The 19,044-nt window shown below is 39.5% G+C and overlaps 1 protein-coding gene across 6 annotated transcripts in view; it reads right to left on the minus strand.

The window, feature by feature from the left end:
* Positions 1-19,044, minus strand: part of DCAF6 (DDB1 and CUL4 associated factor 6) — a 138,499-nt gene that overhangs the window by 8,945 nt on the left and 110,510 nt on the right. For all 6 annotated transcript variants that reach the window (XM_045983486.1, XM_045983487.1, XM_045983489.1 and 3 more), the window contains one exon: positions 1,016-1,154. In XM_045983486.1, the coding sequence (XP_045839442.1) occupies positions 1,016-1,154 (139 nt within the window). The remainder of the gene's footprint in view (positions 1-1,015; positions 1,155-19,044) is intronic.

The raw sequence follows: 19,044 nt of genomic DNA on the forward strand, positions 1-19,044 counted from the left end.
TCTTTTTGCCAAACCAAAGAGGGGAGATAGTTTTGTTGTTACTGAGAGTTACTGTTATATTTATTTAATTTTTTTTATTCCTACCTCTAATATTTTCATACAGAATTTTAACAGCAAAATATAAGAAATACACATTGATTACTTCTATTAATAGTGAGCATTGTGTTTAGAATGATTAAATAGTTACCACCAATGGTATCTATAGAGAAAGCTAAGTAGTTCCCTGTCCCAAAGTCACTTTTTTTTTTTAAAAGTAAGCTCCATACCCACCCTGTGTTTGAACTCAGGATCCCTAGATCAAAAGCTGCATGTTCTACTGAACTTTTACCCTTAACTCTGGAGAGAACAGATTAAAACTGATTCTTTAGATACTTCTGGAGGACTCAATGAATATTTGAAAACAATGTGAATAGTTCAGAGTTCAGAGTTCCAACATGCTAATCATCCTACAAGACCCCCTTAGTGCATAATTAAGATCACACTGGGCGTATGACTTGCGGACGGTAAAGCTTGAAAAGATCATAGAGATCGTCTGGTCTGTTCTTACTTCATAGACGAGGACACAATGTCTAGAGAGACAAAGTGACTAAAACAAAGCTTCGTCTGTCAATCTTCAGAAGGTTGTTATAAAGTAATCGGACCACATTTCGCAATGAGCCTGGATTTCATCTATCTAAATCTTTCTCTCCAAATCAACCAAAAGTGCTAAAATGAGCCGTACATGTCCATACGGGGATATAGACACAGCCAGTGTGAGAGAGCAAAAAGAAGCAATTGCTATTTGTACCAGCTAAAAATTTCAAACTTCTACAGCATTTCCTTAGTAGGGCAGAATGTTCTTGTGAACAGTCATGGTCTCCGTCAGTCTACTCTAGGACTAAAACCACCACGTCCGGGTGAAGGCACAGCAATGCTGTACTGGACCCCAGCGGCAATACATCAAGACCATCATTATGGAAAATAGTCACATTATCAATCTGCAATTTCTCCAAAGAGTGCCATGAGCGTTTGGTACCATTGTCCTGGAGTTGCGATGGCCCTTATAAACCATCTTTACTAGTGGCCTTCTAATGTTCAAAGTATCCAATTCTTCCATTTCTTTCCTTTCTTTCCTCCGCCTGAAGAACTCCTGGATGCGGGCCACAGCAGAGCGTCTACGAATTACATATTAAAAGAAAAAAACAAAAATAAATTTAAAAACATTCATAGGCCACTATGGGATCAAAATGAGGAACATTAAAATACAGTAAAGTCTAAAAGATATTTAAACTAAACGTTATCTCAAGAAGGCGTCCCCAACCAAAGCATAGAGAAGCAGACACAACAGTGAGACTACATCAGACTAGGTGAGTTACTAAACAAAATATTTTAGTGAAGAGACCATTTAGAAATTTGGTACTGGTTGAGAAAGTAAAGGAAACAGCATGCGGCACACTGGTTTTTAAAGGGCTATTTCACAAAACGTAAGAGAGACAAAATTAATATGCAAGTTTACTACAAACAAATCCTATGCAATATCATTTCTCTTCTCCATATGAGGAAATGCAGGGGCATAAAGAGAAAAGAAAAGAAATAAAGGGTAACATATAATAGCAGAGGGTAAACTTGTTTTGAGATTTGTAAAGATGTTCCCAGCAAAGAACAGATTAGTAAAGAAAAAGAGGATATTACCGTATGTACAATAAAACAGGGACTTTCTTTTTTTTTGTTTGTTTGTTGTATTTATTTATTTATTTTATTTGACAGAAAGAGAGATCACAAGTAGGCAGAGAGGCAGGCAGAGAGACAGGAGGAAGCAGGCTCCCTGTTGAGCAGAGAGCCCCATGCGGGGCTTGATCCCAGGACCCTGAGATCATGACCCGAGCTGAAGGCAGAGGCTTAACCCACTGAGCCACCCAGGCGCCCCAAAACAGGGACCTTCAAACAGATTCTATACGGACCCCATATAAGAGTACAGATTTGGAGCTAACGAGACAGATTTTACTCTCCTAAGACCTGAGTTGGTTACAGAGCAGGAGAGAAGAATAATGGGCCCTTTTAAGACCGATTTAATTATCAGAAGAAACTTTTCCTAACACATGATATACTTAATGAGTTTGTTAGTGTGAATTTATTACTTAAAACGTTACATTTTGACATAAAACAGACCAAAAAAAGTCTACAGATCAGTAAGTAAAATGAACCTATGACAGAAAAATAGGTAAAGGACAAGAACAGGCCCACAAAGAAGAAATGAACAGTCAGTGAATATACGAAAGGATGCTCAGCCTCACTAGTAAGATAAAAATAAAACAAACTGACCTCTATGTGTCGACCAGATTAAAGAGAGGCTAATGTCTGTTAGGGTGGCAAGAGCACAGGAAAACAGACAGTACTGGAAGGGGTTTGAGAGTGATTCTATGTATAAAAAAGTCAACTCCTTTACTGGAAACTTCCACGGACGCAGAATGCATATGCTGGAAGGCACAACATCTCACGTGTGTGGCACAAGGAATTTTCACAAATGGAACAAGCCCATGAACCACCACCAGTGCTGACAAATGGGCATAACGTCCAGAATTCTCCTAGCGCTGCATTCCCATCACTGCTCTCCCTTAAGGAAACCATCAGTCTGGCTTCTAACGGGACGAGTTACTTTTGCGAGTCTGTGAACACTGATCACATGGAACCGGAGGACATGTATTTTTGTGTCTCGCTCCTTTAACTCAACACCCTAAGACTCCTCTGTGCTGTCTTCATCCCAGTGGCTGCAGAGGACCACTGTGCACACATACATTACACCCATGTGCCCATCCCACTGTGAGTGCACACGGCCACAGCTTCTGACTACTGAGTTGCGGCTACTATCACCATCTCAATACCCATGTCCTTGGCAAGCACATGTCAGGTGTCCGCTGGGTCTGTTCTAGGAGGAAAACAGCAGGACCACAGCAAGTGCGTATGTTCAGCGTTGACAGATACTTTTAAACAATTTCCCAAAGTGGTTACACCAATTTACGTTCCCACTAGCAAAATACTGAGTTCAAGTTCATCAGAAATTAAACAATATCTCTTAAAATTTAAAATATGTATATGCTGGGGCACCTGCCTGGCTAGTCGGTAGAACGAGTGACTCTTGATCCTGGGGGCTGTGAGTTCAGGCCCCACGCTGGGTGTACAGATTATGTTTAAAAAAATGTATTTTTTAAAAGATTTTATTTATTTATTTGGGAGAGATGGAAAGAGAGGGGGAGGAGGGGCAGAGGGAGAGGGAGAGCATCTCAAGCAGACTCAAGCAGGGAGCCCGACATGGGGCTCACTCCCATGACCCAGAAATCATGATCTGAGCCAAAACTAAGAGTCAGACACCTGACTGAAGAACCCAGGTGCCCCCAAAATTTAAAAAAAAAAAAAAAAAAGCATTTGCTTTCTGTTGGTACAGCAATTTTACTTGTAAAAAATGTACACTACACAAAACTTAAACAAGTAAGACAAATATTACATACTTATTTATATTTAGGTCGTACATACATGTGTATAATATAGATCTTCAACGTAGTGAAGCTTCTGTTGTGTACTTTCAGAAAGACTGGAAATAATCTGTTCACATGGAAAGGACAGACTAATTCCATAAATTATGCTACATCCGTATAGTGGAATACTTATACCACCATTAAAAAAGGTAAGGAAGGGGCACCTGGCTCGCTCAGTCAGTGGAGCACGAGACTCTTAATCTCGGGATTGTGAGTTCTAGCCCTACCCTGGAAGTAGAGATAACTTAAAAATAAAATCTTTAAAAAAATAAAATAAAGGGGCACCTGGGTGGCTCAGCGGGTTAAAGCCTCTGCCTTCGGCTCAGGTCATGACCTCAGGGTCCTGGGATCGAGCCCCGCGTCTGGTTCTCTGCTCAGTGGGGAGCCTGCTTCCCCCCGCCCCCCACCTGTGGCTCTGTCTACTTGTGATCCCTCTCTCTCTGTCAAAAAAATAAAATCTTTAAAAAAAGTTTAAAAAGATAAGGAGGATCCATTATCAACTACATGAAAAATGTTGGCGTTATACTGCCAAATCTGCAATGTAGGTTAAAAGTTTTAGGGGAAAAATTCTATATATACATAGAAAGGATCTAGAAAACCAGACACCAATCATCGGTAATACTTTTTTAAACAATTATTTAACAATGCTGTACTCCTACTTTTATAATATAAAGGTATCTTCTTTTTCATAAAATGGTATACTACTATGAGTTATACAGGTTTACTTAAAATTAAAAGTGTTTTAAAAACTTGATCCTATGCTTTCTATATCCAAAATATACATGAATTTTTAAATTAGTTAGAAACTTCCATGCAAAAAGGTGACATGTTTAGTTTACTCCAATTTTCTCATTCGGAGGTGATAATGAGAAGGGTTAAGAGTTTAAATACTCTTGGGGCACCTGGGGGCTCAGTCACTTGAGTGTCTGCTTTTGGCTCTGGTCATGATCCCAGAGTCCTGGGATCGAGTCCCGTGATGGACTCCTTGTTCAGCAGGGAGCCTGCCTCTTCCTCCCCCTGCTCATGCTCCCTCTCTCGCTCTCTCTGACAAATAGATGAATAAAATCTTAAAAAAAAAAAAAAAAAGATTTGGGCGCCTGGGTGGCTCAGTGGGTTAAAGCCTCTGCCTTCAGCTCAGGTCATGATCTCAGAGTCCTGGGATAGAGCCCCACATTGGGCTCTCTGCTCTGTTCCCTTCCTCTCTCTCTCTGCCTGCCTCTCTGCCTACTTGTGATCTCTGTCAAATAAATAAAGTCTTTAAAAAAAAAAAAAGTTAGCCATAGAATATGGTCTAATTTACTGCTTCACATTTGTTTGGCTTAACCATTCTAACTGTAAAATCTAGATCTACCACTCAGCTATCAAAAATAATGAAATTCTGCCATTTGCAATGACGTGGACAGAGCTGGAGTGTAGAAGTCAGCCAGAGAAAGACAAATATTATATGATTTCACTTACATGGAATTTAAGAGAAAAACCAGATGAACATAAAGGGAAGGGGAAAGAGAGAGAGGGGTGGGGAAACAAACCATAAGAGACTCTAAATGCTAGAGAACAAACAGGGTTGATCAAGGAGGGGGGTCGGGCTACATGAGTGGTGGCCACTGAGGGCCCTTATTACGATGAGCCCCGGGTGTTACATGTAAGTGATGGATCACTGACTTCTATTCCTGAAACCAATATTACACTATAGAACTAACTAGAATTTAAATACAAATTTGGAGGGAAATAAATAAATAAATAAATAAAATCTAGCTCTCAAGTTATGTGATTTGTATTATAGAGTTCTGATTCAAGATCAGGGCACCTACCACTATCCCACTGTAGGAAAATTATCTAAGAGAAAAGCTTCAAGTGCATAAATTTGAAATTAGAAAATAAAAGTAACAGTATATATTATACCTACATATACAATCAGGCGATGTGCAACTCAGTTAACAGCATAAGCTAAAATGAATATATTGAAACAACTTTCTTAAAGGATATTTATAGGAAAAACTGAAAAAAATACAGGCCATTGAAAATAAAAATGAAATGAATCATACATATGAAGAATGCCAATCAGCAAACTTTTATTAAAGGCCTTCCACTTGCAAAGTTGTTTTGGAGACTATTATGCACGCTTTTATGATAGTTTTGCTAGTCTGGCTCCTAATTTAAAAGTCATAAGAGACATTATAAAGTTAAATACATATAAAATTTCAAAAGTAAACAATAAAATCATAGTAATAGGAGTATAAATTCCAACCCAATGGAGAAAAAAAAAATGAGAAAGCACTAGAAAAAAAGATAAAAAACTTAAATCAATCCTAAAAAAACCAAGAGAGTAAAAAAACTAAACCAAACAAAAAGTGGTAAAAGAGGATAATTAGAGTAAGTTGGAAACAAGTTTAAATATAGCCATAATGACAGTAAATTTAAATAGACTAAAAGTACCAATTGAGAAAAAAGAGATTCTCTAAGACACACTGAAAGCATGAGGACAAGGAAAAGTTTTACACAAAAAGGTATTTCACAAATGCTAATCCAATGAAAGGTGGCTTGGTTATATTAACGTCAGGTGAAACAGACTAAGATAAAAAGCAGCATTAAGAACAGAGAGGGTTACTACATACACAGTAAGTTCAATTTACTAGGAAGATATAACAATTTAACATATATGCACTCAATAGAAAATAGCCTCAAATCCACTGAAAAAGAAAATGACCTATAGCTGCAAGGAGAATTCCACAAATCCACCATTGCAGTGAGGCCTTCCACGCGCCTTTCTCCCTATTTTATATGTCAACTGACAAAACAAACACCAAAATTATAAGTAATTTTAACAACACAGTCTTGATCTATTGGCCACATATAAAAATCCACATTAAAAGTTGGAGTAATATTCTTTTCAAGGGCCCAAATTTGACATGTACACGTCCACAAAGTCAGTTTCTATGTATTTCAAAGAATGCATCTAACACCAACCAAATTCTCTAACCACAAGTTCGATGTTACTGGAAAAAAAGCTAAATGTACACATTTTAAGAAGTTAGGAAAAAATAATAAACCATACAACAATTTCAAAGAAAACAGAAGAAAGGAAATAATAGAGAGAAAGCAGAAATAAAAAAAAAACAAAACAAAAAGAGTAACAATACAGAGTTCTGCCATGATGAAGAAAAAATTAAGGGAGTTCAAGTAATGTTAGGAATAAGAAGGTGGTTATAGGGGCGCCTGGGTGACCAGTCGGTAAGTGTCTGCCTTCTGCTCAGGTCATGATTTCAGGGTCCTGGGGTCAAGCCCCGCATCAGGCTCCCTGCTCAATGGGAAGCCTGCTTCTCCCTCTCCCACTCCCCTTGCTTGTGTTCCCTCTCTCACTGTGTCTCTGTCAAATAAATGAATAAAATCTAAAAAGAAAAAGAAAAAGAAAAAGAAGGTGGTTACAACTCCAGGCAGTAGAAATTAAATAGACAATAAAGATAGTATAATAAATTTGCAAACTTAGATGAATGGACACATTTTTCAAAAACTTCCCAACACGGACTAAAGAAGAAAGAGGGCAAACAGTCCTACAGCTATTAAAGTACAATAGCACTTAAAAACCATCTCCCAAAGAAAACACGAGGTCCAGATGTTTAACAGGTAAGATATACTGAACTTTTAAGGACAGTATCATTCCAATCTTATACAAACCCTGGAAATAGGAGATATTTTTTCCTACTTATTCTCTAATACTAGTGTAACTTTTTACCAAAAATAGGATCATGAAAATATAAGAAAATTCATTCCAAATATAGATATAAAAATCCTTCACAAAATATCAAACAAATCAACCCAACAATATATCAAAAAGATAATACATCATGATCAAGTTCAGTTTATCCCACAAATACAAAGATTGTTTACTCCAGTTCTACATGTAAGGAGGTTGAAAGTCCTCACTCCAAACGGACAAGTAAAAAGCCGAACAGACTGAAAAACCAACACCTGTTCCGGGATCCGTAAAAGCGGGGAAGATGGGGCAAACTGGTTCCTTAAGAGTGGAGAGACGAACAGGCAGACAGAGTCACAGCTTAGCAGGACAGAGACTTGGGGTAAGAACACCTGGACTGTGATCTGAGGAACTGCTGGGGGCGCGGTGTAGACAGCTTTGAGAATTAAAAGCTCCAGGGGAACCCAGTCACAGGAGCCCTTCCCACAGTATTTTCAGATTGACTTCCAGGAGCCAGACTAGATTGCCACACAGAATACTGGAGAAAAATCCCCTCGAGTTTCTGGCACAGAGAGGGGAAAAGGAACCATTTTGAAAAATGCCAGAGCACGTCTTCTTCTTAGTAAGGTCTGCTCTTAGGGGAAACTAGTAAACTAGAGCCTAAACTGCTGGGTTCAATAACCCCTACTGCGGTTACTATTGTAATAAATAATCAAAGCCTAACTAACCTAGGGGAGGGAAACAGCCAACCACTGCCCACTCTGGCCATCCTATCCCACCTAAAGGGAAAGAAAACAAACAAAAACCTGCGGAACACTTCTAAAGGCCAGAGATGTAGGCTCACTCAAAGACTGAAACCTAATCTGAAGACGGTGGATGCTTCCCCTCCCCCATGCCTGACCTCCCCATCACCAGTTTGTTTAGAGCAGTTCCTTTCACACAATACATCAAATAAAGCTAGTAGAAAAAGAAAACTACTAAGCACACCAAAAGAGAAAAAACAAAACAAAACACAGTTTGAAGAGACAGAGCAAGTTGGAATTAACAGACCAGGAATTTAAATAACTATGATTAATTAAGGGCGCTAACAGATAAAGTACACAACATGCGAGGACAGATGGGCAATGTAAGCAGAGCACTGGAAATCCTCAGAAAGAAGCAAAAAAGAATTGCCCGAGATAAACAAAACACACACACACACACACACACAAACAAAAAGCCCAAAACAAAACAAAAAAAACCAACCCTGTAACAGAAATGAAGAATGCCTTTGACAGGCTTATTAACAGACTGGACATGGCTGAAAAAAATCCTCGACCTAGTAGATATATTAATAGAATCCCTGAAAACCAAAAAGCAAAGAAAACAAAGACTGGAAAAAAGCCCCCAAAAAGAGAATATTCAAGGACTGTGTGATAATTACAATCAATGTAACATAAGCACAATGGAAATCCCAGAAGGTGAAAAAAGGAAAGGGAAGGGGGGTGGTGGGGATGGAAGGAAAAGGAAAGGAAAAAGAAAGGAAAGCAAAGAAAAAAAGAAAAGAAAAATTTGAAATAATAATGACCAAAAATTTTCCCAAATTAATGTCAGACACCAAATCACAGACCCAGGAAGCCTAGAGGACACCAAGCGGGATAAATACCAAAAAACCCCAAACCGAACCAAATCAGTACAAAAATCCTACAACCTAGGCAAATCATTTTAAAAATACAGAAAATCAAGGATTAAAAAAATCCTGAAAGAAGCCAGAGGAAAACAAACATCTTACCTAGAGAGGAACAAAGATAAGAATCACATCCAACTTCTCCTCAGAAACTATGAAGCAAGAAGAGAATGAAGTGAAACATTTAAAACACTGAAAGAAAAAAAAAATCACCAACCCAGAATTCTGCACCCTGCACAATTATCCTCTTCAGTGAATGAGAAATAAAACTTTCTCAAAGAGCAAAGGAATTTGTTGCTGATAGAACTGCCTTGGAGTTCTATGTTAAAAGAAGTTCTTTATAGAGAAGAAAAAAATCATGAATCAGACACATGATCTACATAAACAAAGGAAGAACATCAAAGGAGTAAGTGAAGATAAAGGAAAACTTCCATTTTCCTTAATCTTAGTTTATCTATTATCTATATACATAAAACTACAGGTAACAGTTGTTCAAAATAATAACAAAAGCAATAACGTATTTCATCATCATGTATGTTTATGTATTTTACGTGTACATATGCATGCTATGTGATCTCTGTCTGTCAAATAAATAAAGTCTTAAAAAAAAATATGACCCAACTATCTGCTGTTTATAAGAAATCCACTTAAAAATACTCATACAGATTAAAAGTGAATGTACGGAGAAAAGCATACCATGCTAACACTAAACAAAAGAAAGTAAGAATAGCTATGTTTCTTTCGGACACAGCAGACTTCAAAGTAAGCAAAGAAGAGCATGACATAATGTCAAAGGAGTCAATTTCCCCTGAACAATTGTTAAAGCGTATGTGCCTTTCCAGAGAGGGTCAAAATACACAGGGCAGCAACTGAGAGAGAAGCAAGGAGAAACAGATGAATGCACTGTTCTAGCTGGAGACTTCAACACCCTCGTCTCAGAAAGGGGCAGATCCAGGAGGCAGACAGTGAGGACACGGCCAAACTCAACAACGCCGCCACCGGCCAACTGGGTATGACGGACGTGGCCTGCTTACTTCAACCAGCAGCAGAACACACATTCTCCTCAAGCCAAACGTTCACCAAAACAGACGACATTCTGGACCATAAGACGCACCTGAAAGGCTGTTTTTTGAATTTTTTTTTTTTTAAAGATTTTATTAATTGAGACATCAGGCTGAGCAAGGAGCCTGATGCGGGACTCGATCCCAGGATCCTGGGATCATGACCTGAGGCAAAGGCGGACGCATCACCGATGGAGCCACCCAGGCGTCCCAAAAGACTGTTCAATATTAGGACATTTCCAAGTGTTATCTACTGTATTAGCAGGTTAAGGGAGAAAAAAATATATGAGAACTCAATAGATGAAGAAAATGTACCTCATTCAATCAATATTCATTCATGATAAAACCGTTAGTAAACTAGGGCAGCAGGGAACCCCCTAATCTGACAGGAGGTATCTACAAAAACCCTAAGACACAAACCTAAATAAACTCATGCAGACATTCTTTTCAAATCAGAAGGTGGACTTTTACTATTAAGTAAATGTGACTCATTAACCAGTACACAGTAAGCAGTGAGAGTGGAAAGGAGAAAAGAAAACTCCTATTTGCAATGATATGACTGTCTATTTAAAAAAAAGGAATTTACATGGCAACTGATAGATGTAACAGAAATATTATTGGATGGATATAAGATCATTATACAAGCCAAATGAACTTCCAAACAGCAGCAACAAACTATTAAGATAGCATAAGTTTAAAAAAAAAAATGCATTTACAACAGCAATGAAGATGAAAGGGTCTATAAAGATATTCCTGTTTGTAGGAAATTATAACATGTTAATAAAAGACATTTTTTAAGAGAGCTGAGTAAATGTACAGATGATTAGGATAATCAATTCTTCAAAATTTTTATAGGTTTATTATAACTATAATCATATTCTGATGACTTATATATGAAACTTAAAATATTGATCATAAAACACATCAAAGGACAAAGAATAGCAAGTCCCTTCTAAAGAAAAATAAAGAGACTTAGAAGATATTAAGATCATAAAGCTAGAGTAATTATAAGAGTATGATACTGATGGAGAGGCAAACAGTTGTCCAGTGGAATGAAACAGGAAGCCTAGAAACAGACCTGTGTTTATATGGAACTCTACAATGTGATGGGTAGCACAGCTGCTCTCTGGGGAAATTCAACATTTAATAAATGAACAGAGAAAACAAGGCCATCTACACAGCAAACATATACATCATGAATCAAAAATCAATTCCGGATGGATTAATATCTTAATCAAAAGACGACTTCAAAAGAACATTTTCCATTTTTGGAATTTCAGAAGTAAGGATTTCTTAAATAAAAGGAAGCGATATGCATTAAAGAATGATAAAATTCAACTACATTAAAATTAAGAATCCTCAAAAGACAGCTAAAAAAAATCATAAACCAGAAAAAATATTTGCACTTATAAATGACACAAATTAGTATAAAAAATACATGAAGAATTCCTTAAAAAAAAAACAAAACAACACGGAAGAGAAAAACAATTCAATTAAAACAACCCAGCAGAAAACCAGGTATGGCCAAAAAACAAATGAGATGCATCATTTCATTTTTTAGTGCAGAAATGAAAACCAAAACCATGAGATGCCACTGTACACCGAACCAATTAGCAAAATCAAAAAAGTGACAAAACCAAGTTGTGAATCAATGTGACACGTAGTGACTGTGCACATTAGTTTACACTCCCACTTTGGAAAACAGTCTGAGACTATCGTGTAAAATTCAACACTCCCTTCGCAGGTATGTACCCCGGGAAAGCCCAGGGAGACGTGTTTCAGAATGTTCAAACCAGCACTCTTAATAAGAGCAAAAACTGAAAACTTAAATGCTTAACAGGAAAAGGGATACATGATGGAACAGTTACGGAGTGGATTATTACATCGCAAAAAATTGACTGAGCATCAGCGACCATAACAACATGGATGAATCGTAACGTAAGGTTGACTGAGAAAGAAACAGCAAGTCCTAATATCACATTTGGACAATATCCTTTTTTATCAAGTCGAAAAATGGGCAAACAAATTAAATGATATATTACTTTTGGCATTTATATTTGTGGTGAGGCACGATAAACAGAGCATTCAGAAGAGTGGCTGGCCCTGGGAAGGTGGGGGGGACAGAATGGAGAGATCTAAGTTACTGGCAGTCTTTCAGTTTGGGGCTAGGGGGTGGGGGGTGGGTTTACGGATATTTATTTATTATAATAATGAATGAATAAAGAAATAAATGAATAAATGGATAAAGAAATAATGAATAAAGAAATGAATAAAGATGAATGGAAAAGGAACCAAGCATGAATCAACAATGATAGTGTCATAAACCAAGAATTAAAAAAACAGACTTCTCCCCTTCCTTAGATTAAGAGCCCTTAGTGATGCCAGTGCCTGTGAAAAACTCTATTACTGCAATTACTATATTAAAATTACTTAGATGTGTCTATGAATCCCACTGAACCAAGAGCTAATGGAGGCTGTTTTGTCATTATCCTTGTATCTCCAGCTTCTACCACAGTGTTAGTTCATATAGGTTTACTGAATGGATAAAATAATAAATACGAAACTGATTCATCCAGAAATGTCAAAGGAAAAACAAAAATATCTCAAGGTATCAACTATTTATTTGGCAGAAAGCATTTAACAGAAAAAAGCTTAGAATGAATCTAGCATATAACTGACCTAAGAAAATAAAAACCTAGATTCCTGACTTTGCATTTGATCCCTTCGTCCTCCCTGAGTCTTTGTATTTTTAATACTGCATATTCTAGAAAATTCTGTTTCTAAATGGTCAGCAGAATTTAAGATAATTCCAAGCTCAAATTAGGAAATTATAAAAATCAGAAATAGTCTATAAGCCTTCTCTTTAAAAAATAAATAAATTGGCACACTTAGTAGTTAGAGGACCAGGCTAAGATATAAGAAATTAAACAGCACTAAAAATATAAAATATGAATTATTTTGCCTATTGTTTTCAATATGGTAAATCCTTTTATAAAACACCATTACAGGGGCGTCTGGGTAGCGGAGTTGGTTAAGTGTCCAACTCCTACTCTCTGCTCAAGTCTTGGTCTCACGGTCCTGAGATCAAAGCCCATACTGGGCTCCACACTGGGCAGGGAGCCTACCTAAAACTAAACCAACCCCCCCCCCCCATTATAAATAGCTAGAGTGGTACAAATTAACTGATATTATTGGTGTTATTAAAACGCTTTGTGGGGGAACAAAGAAATTTTAAGGTAGAAAAATGGCTTAATCAAAGACTGGGAAGTAACTGGTTTATTTAACCTGGAATTAAGTGACTTAAGGAGTAATTCAGTTAGCCAAAGGAGGTTAATATAAAAGGATACTGTACTAAGAACAGAACATAAGGACAGGACTAGAATGACAGCAGGTGAATTCAGAGCTAACCTATAGGAAGAAATTCTTTACTGTGCAGGAGTGAAAGTCTTCTCGTCTGGGCAGCTAGCAAACTTGACACCCACGATTTAGAATGTAAACTGGAAGAGCACTTTCCAAACCGGGATTTTTGTAGGTGTTCCACAAAACAGGTTTGCGAAATGTGGAAAGAAATGAATTGAGCAAAGCTCATCGGTTTTCTGGTTGCAAGTCTTCTGAGAGGCTTTATTATGCTGGTTTTGAATCTCCAGAAGAGGTTCCCGCAATGCAGGATTCCCCAGACTGTGAGGCATCGGAGCACTTACGGCAAAACAAGAAAACAGCACATGCTGCCGGGAGGCTTCCGGAGGCCCCAGACCCCACATCAAGGAGGCACCCCCGTCCTGCAGGAGATCTTACTGTTCTCAGACGGCTCACAGTGTCTCCTCAAGAACCACAGGCCACTGGGGAGAGCGGCCCAGCCGGCCCTCAGTCCCAGGCTACAGAGCGTGGGAAGTGGCTAGAGAGCTCGTGGGCACACTTTCTTTGTGGTAAATGAAACCTTGACCCCTCTGGGGGCAGAAAGGACACGGACATGGGCTCTGGGTGTAGAGGTGGGGGATGTATTTTCCCTCAACATGTATTAGTAAAGCTAAGGGACGGCTGGCCTGACGCTATCTTTAGAAGGGTCTCCTTCCAAGGCTGGCCCTTAGCTGGCATCTGGGAACTCGACTTGTGGAATGTTCCCGGCAATTCTCCGCCTGTCCGGGACACTGAGTCCTGATGCACCTGCTTGCCCAGACCATCCGTAATAAACAACGTGAACACCTACTTTCCTTCTGGATCTGGAATTTAGGTAGTTGTAGTTGGATGTGGAGGGTGTCTACACAACTGGCCCCTAATAAAAACGCTGGATTTTGACTCTTAAGCTTCTCTGGGTAGAAACACTACACAAGCATCACCGCATTTTACTGCTGAAGGAAGGAGTGCATTGCACGGCCCGTGGTGGGAGGGAGAAGGCTGGATGCCCGCGCTTACATTCTCCCAGACCCTGCCCGGTGTGTCTGTTCCGTTGTCATCACCGTGAGTGAATCTCAGTTCTGGGTGTCTTTTTAGGGAGCCGTCAAACGTGTGGGAATGTTGGGGGGCCTCTGATACAAGACAGTTGATGACTGAACAATGTGGGAATTAGGGACATGGACCCGTCCACATTTCCATGCAGTTGAAAATCTGCATTAAGCTTTTTAAAAAAAGATTTTATTTATTTGTGAGAGAGAGTGAGTACAGGCAGGCAGAGAGGCAGCAGAGGCAGAGGGAGAAGCAGGCTCCCCGCTGAGCAAGGAGCCCGATGTGGGACTCGATCCCAGGACCCTGGGATCATGACCTGAGCCGAAGGCAGCCGCTTAACCCACTGAGCCACCCAGGCGTCCTGCATTAAGCTTTTAACTCTCCAAAAACTTACTAATAGCCTACCACTGACCACCGGTCTGACCGCATAAATAGGCAAGCAACACATATTCCGTATGCTGTGTATTACTTATTGTCTTCTTACGATGAAGTATGAAGCTAGAGAAAAGAAAATGTTATTAAGAAAAAAGTTGGGGGGGCACAGGTGGCTCAGTGGGTTAAGCCTCTGCCTTCAGCTCAGGTCATGATCTCAGGGTCCTGGGATCGAGCCCCGCGTCGGGCTCCCTGCTCAGTGGGGAGCCTGCCTCTCTCTCCCTTTCCTCTGCTTGTGCTGGAGCTTTCTCTCTCTCGCTCAAATAAAAATCTTTTTAAGAAATTTTAAAAAATCGTAAGAGAAAATTTAAGGTACTGTAAATTGTCTTGTACTTATAAGAAAATCTGCATGTAAGTGGATCTACACAGTTCAAACTCTTGTTCAAGGGTCAACCATAATTCATAGCTTTTCATTTATTTCAGATCATGAAATCAAAGGAAGAAACGAGTAAGCCAGACCACCTAAGGAGCACAGTAAGACTCAGTTACCAGAGTGAGAGATAAAAACTGTCTTCTTTGCCAGCTCCTGTTTCCGTGTGCACGGGTGCATTATCAGGCTGGACTCAGAGGTGCCTCCGTCTTCCGTCAGGGCCGCACAGACATACGCATACACCGTGAGGTCACAGGCGGCACACCAGATGTGCGTAAGGGCACATGAAGAAACGTGGCGTCCTACTTGGGGATAGGAAATGTATGGGCCAGGAAAAGTGGTAAAAAGCAGCAGCTTAAGATGAACGTTGAGATGAGGTGGCCAACAGGACGGTGAGGGTGATGAGGGGCATTTCAGGGAGAGCGCGCAGGGTGAGCAGAGCAACAGAGGCATTACGTGTATTCAGAGACACTCCAAACAGGTCTGCTGTCCAGAGGTTTAGCAATTCCCAGCAGCAGCCACAACGGAGAACGGCCTACGCACCAAGCAAAGGGGCTGGAGCTTTTCTCTGTCATGGGCACAGGGGAGCCCCTGGAAGTGGCTGGAAGCAGTGGGAGGACCGTCTGAGTGGGAGGCCAGGTGAGAGGAAATGAGGCAATGGCAACTGGGTGGAGAGAAGGGATGACCGCCGTTTTATTTATTCTGAAAAGAAAGACTGACTGACTCCGGCACTTGTCATTCAGACTCGCAGCAGACTGCAGTGAGGGGCACAGAACACTGCAGGACAGTCCCTAATGGAGACTGGCGATGTGTGCAGTACAGACAGCAATGTGTACTAATTTTGTGTTTCTAGTTTTATGTTTTTAATTTTATCTTACACAGAACTCCACATTCCTTGAGCATCCCCAATCGCTAAAGGGGAGGCAGCCTACATGTGTGCCTGGTGTCAGGAAACAGCGACCTTTGCTAAGAAATTGCCCCGGACGATGTCCATGCAGGGAAGGAGTGAGTGAGGTACAGAACGGGTCTGATCGCGTTAGCGCTGAGGGACGGGAAGCATCACGCCTCCTGCTTTATCACAGCTTACGAGTTACAGTTTTGAAAGCAGAAACTGGCTTTGAGTACTTGGGATAACAGGTACAAACCAGAAAGTCAAAAAGTCCTAAAACAAATCCCATTTTATGTTTTATAATCCCCTTTGTTTTAGAAACTAATGAATGGAAAAGAACAGACACGTGTCACTGGAATTAGGGACAAGATTGATTTTGTCAGTAAAACAGGTTTGGGGTATGAATAATGGGACTAAAGTTCACTTTAAAGTTGTATTTTAAAAACATACCCCACTGTTTGTCTTCAAATTACAGAAATGTCTGAGAGTTACAGATCATCTTGATGTGTGACATTGTTATTAAACTATTTATAAGAAAACAACTTTCTTTTAAAAAATCAGAATTTTATGCACAGAATTAGACTCAAGTCCATTTCTATTTCTTGATCTCAAAGAAAAGGACTATACTTGACTAATAACAAAAAGTTGCTCTTGCGAATTGGTAGCCCAGTCAAGTTTTAAAAAAAGTTAAGTTATGTTCTTCAACAAGATATTCAAAATGGAGTAACCAGTAATTCAGAGTACATCACTTCAGGTTATAGTTACTTTATCATCTGACACACTGGAAGGGAACATCCGTCACATCTGCACACAGGAACTTTCTTTTCATTCTATTCCCATGCAGCGCATGCAGCTAAATACAGTTTGTGAAAAGCAACCTGCTTTGCAATGCTCAGCACCTGGAGCTCAGTAAGCACAAGGCGTATTAACTGCTAACAGGGAAGGAGGTTAGCTGTGGAAATAGAGGACCTGGCAAATTCATCATAAGGAAAAATAAAATAATGAAGGAACATACTGCATTACCTCATTATTCTATCACCTGTTGTTGTTCCTCTGACATTAAATCTAGTGAAGGGAACACAATAACTAAAGTCACTCACAAAGACTTCAGAGAACCAAACACAAAGCATTAAGGTCACCACTTTCATCATTAATCAGCGAAATCTAAGAAAACTTCTGTTTCCCTTTGTGATTTAAGGTCTAATGTGAGAATCTGTCATGCACCTAAACGTGTCTGAGGAAATTAAAGAAACAGAAACACACACTGAAGATAGGCTCGAAGGAAGACTTCACACTTATCCCCTTTTCTCTCTGAACAGATGAGAAAAGCGGCAGTTACAGCCGTGGGGAACTGCACTGACTCACAACACCCACACCATCCCCGCCAGCACCTACATTATGCTCCCCAGGGCCGTGCCGCTCTTCCAGAAAAGAGTAATGAAGCCCTGAGCTGACTCACTTGTCCTAACCACAGACTGCAGAGCAAGCAAGTGAAGAGTAACAGGGCCTTCAGCTCTCTCGGAGCTCAGTTCTTTCTCCATGGTTACTTTTTTTCTCTGCAATTTTCTTCAGTGAAGAATACACTGGAATCATTAGAAATACTGGGAGTGACTGTATGATGACTAAAGAGACGGTGGCGAATTTAGAACATAGGAAGAATTCTGACTACAAATCAAGGCTGTGTTCCAGAGTCCAGAGTAGGTAAACGGAACCACATTTCTATGCATGTAAAAAATGCTTTTTAAAAAAGTGGCTAACCGGTAATACCTTAAAGATTCATGGAAAAATTCTTTAGAGCACCTTGGCTGAGTCCATAACTAAAAACTTTGAAGACTATGTGAGAACTTCAGGAAGCTCACTTAGGTACTTCTCACAGAGCAAAAACCCTCTTGGGTTTGGCAAAAGAAAGAGTGACCAGCCAAGCCATCCACCACACCACGAACCGTAAGACTGATTTGGCACTGTGCAAACAGTTTATGCGAAGACCATATAAACCGAAAACCTGACCATGTTCCTTTCATTCCAAGGGCACACGTTTATATTTCTAAATCCAGTATATAAAATCACCAAAGGATACACACACTACTTTTATTTATTGTTTTTATAATACCATGATTGGAAAGTATGTCTTTGATTAATTCTTTCTTTCTTCAATTTAGTTTCCATTTAATGTTCTATGCTCTTGCCCTAGACAAAGTTAAAGGGGATCAAACGTGGTGATTTAGAGAAGGACTTCATCGCTTTAAACTCTGGGCGTCTACCAGCAGACGTGCTTACCACAGACCACAGTTGTGCTTCTTTCAAGATTGATTGGTTATAGAATAGGAATCAGCAAACCATGGCTCTGGGGATAAACCTGGCCAGTTGCCTGGTTTTGTAGCAGCTGGTAGGCAAAGAATAGTTTCGACTTTTGTAAACAGTTGCATTTGCACTTTGAACAGTTACAGAGGCATCTCCAGAAAAACCTCCATTTTGCCCCTTGGCCAGCAAAGCTAAAATATCCACGCTCTGGCTTTTTAGGAAAAAGTCGGCTGACCTCTGCTCTAGAGTCCCAGCTGTATTTGCACTGAGACTAGCTATCGTTAATGAGAAGAGCATTCCATTTTAAAACATCCATGTTAGTTGTTAAGACCTTTATTTTCTAAGACATTTCTTTCTCATGCTTGACCTCAGCCCCAAAGTGAAAACCCAAGTCTTATTTACCTACCCATATTATAAATGCAAATCTTTATAAAGAAATCATTACTCTGCATTGCAAAGAACTATCTTTATTGAATGTGTGTCAAAATGGTTTAGTTATAAATTTTTTAGCTTTTATTTTGAAAATTAAATTTGGGACCAAAAAATCATGAGATCCACTACGTAATTCTTCACACACATTAAAGCAGATCTAAGTGTACACCTCCACCATTTTCAATTTTAGGGCCATTTCTTTACTCCAACCAAACTGATCTCAACTGGGCTTCTCAAGTGGCAG

This window comes from Meles meles, chromosome 17 (genome assembly GCF_922984935.1).
Source record: "Meles meles chromosome 17, mMelMel3.1 paternal haplotype, whole genome shotgun sequence".
Taxonomy (NCBI): Eukaryota; Metazoa; Chordata; class Mammalia; order Carnivora; family Mustelidae; genus Meles; species Meles meles.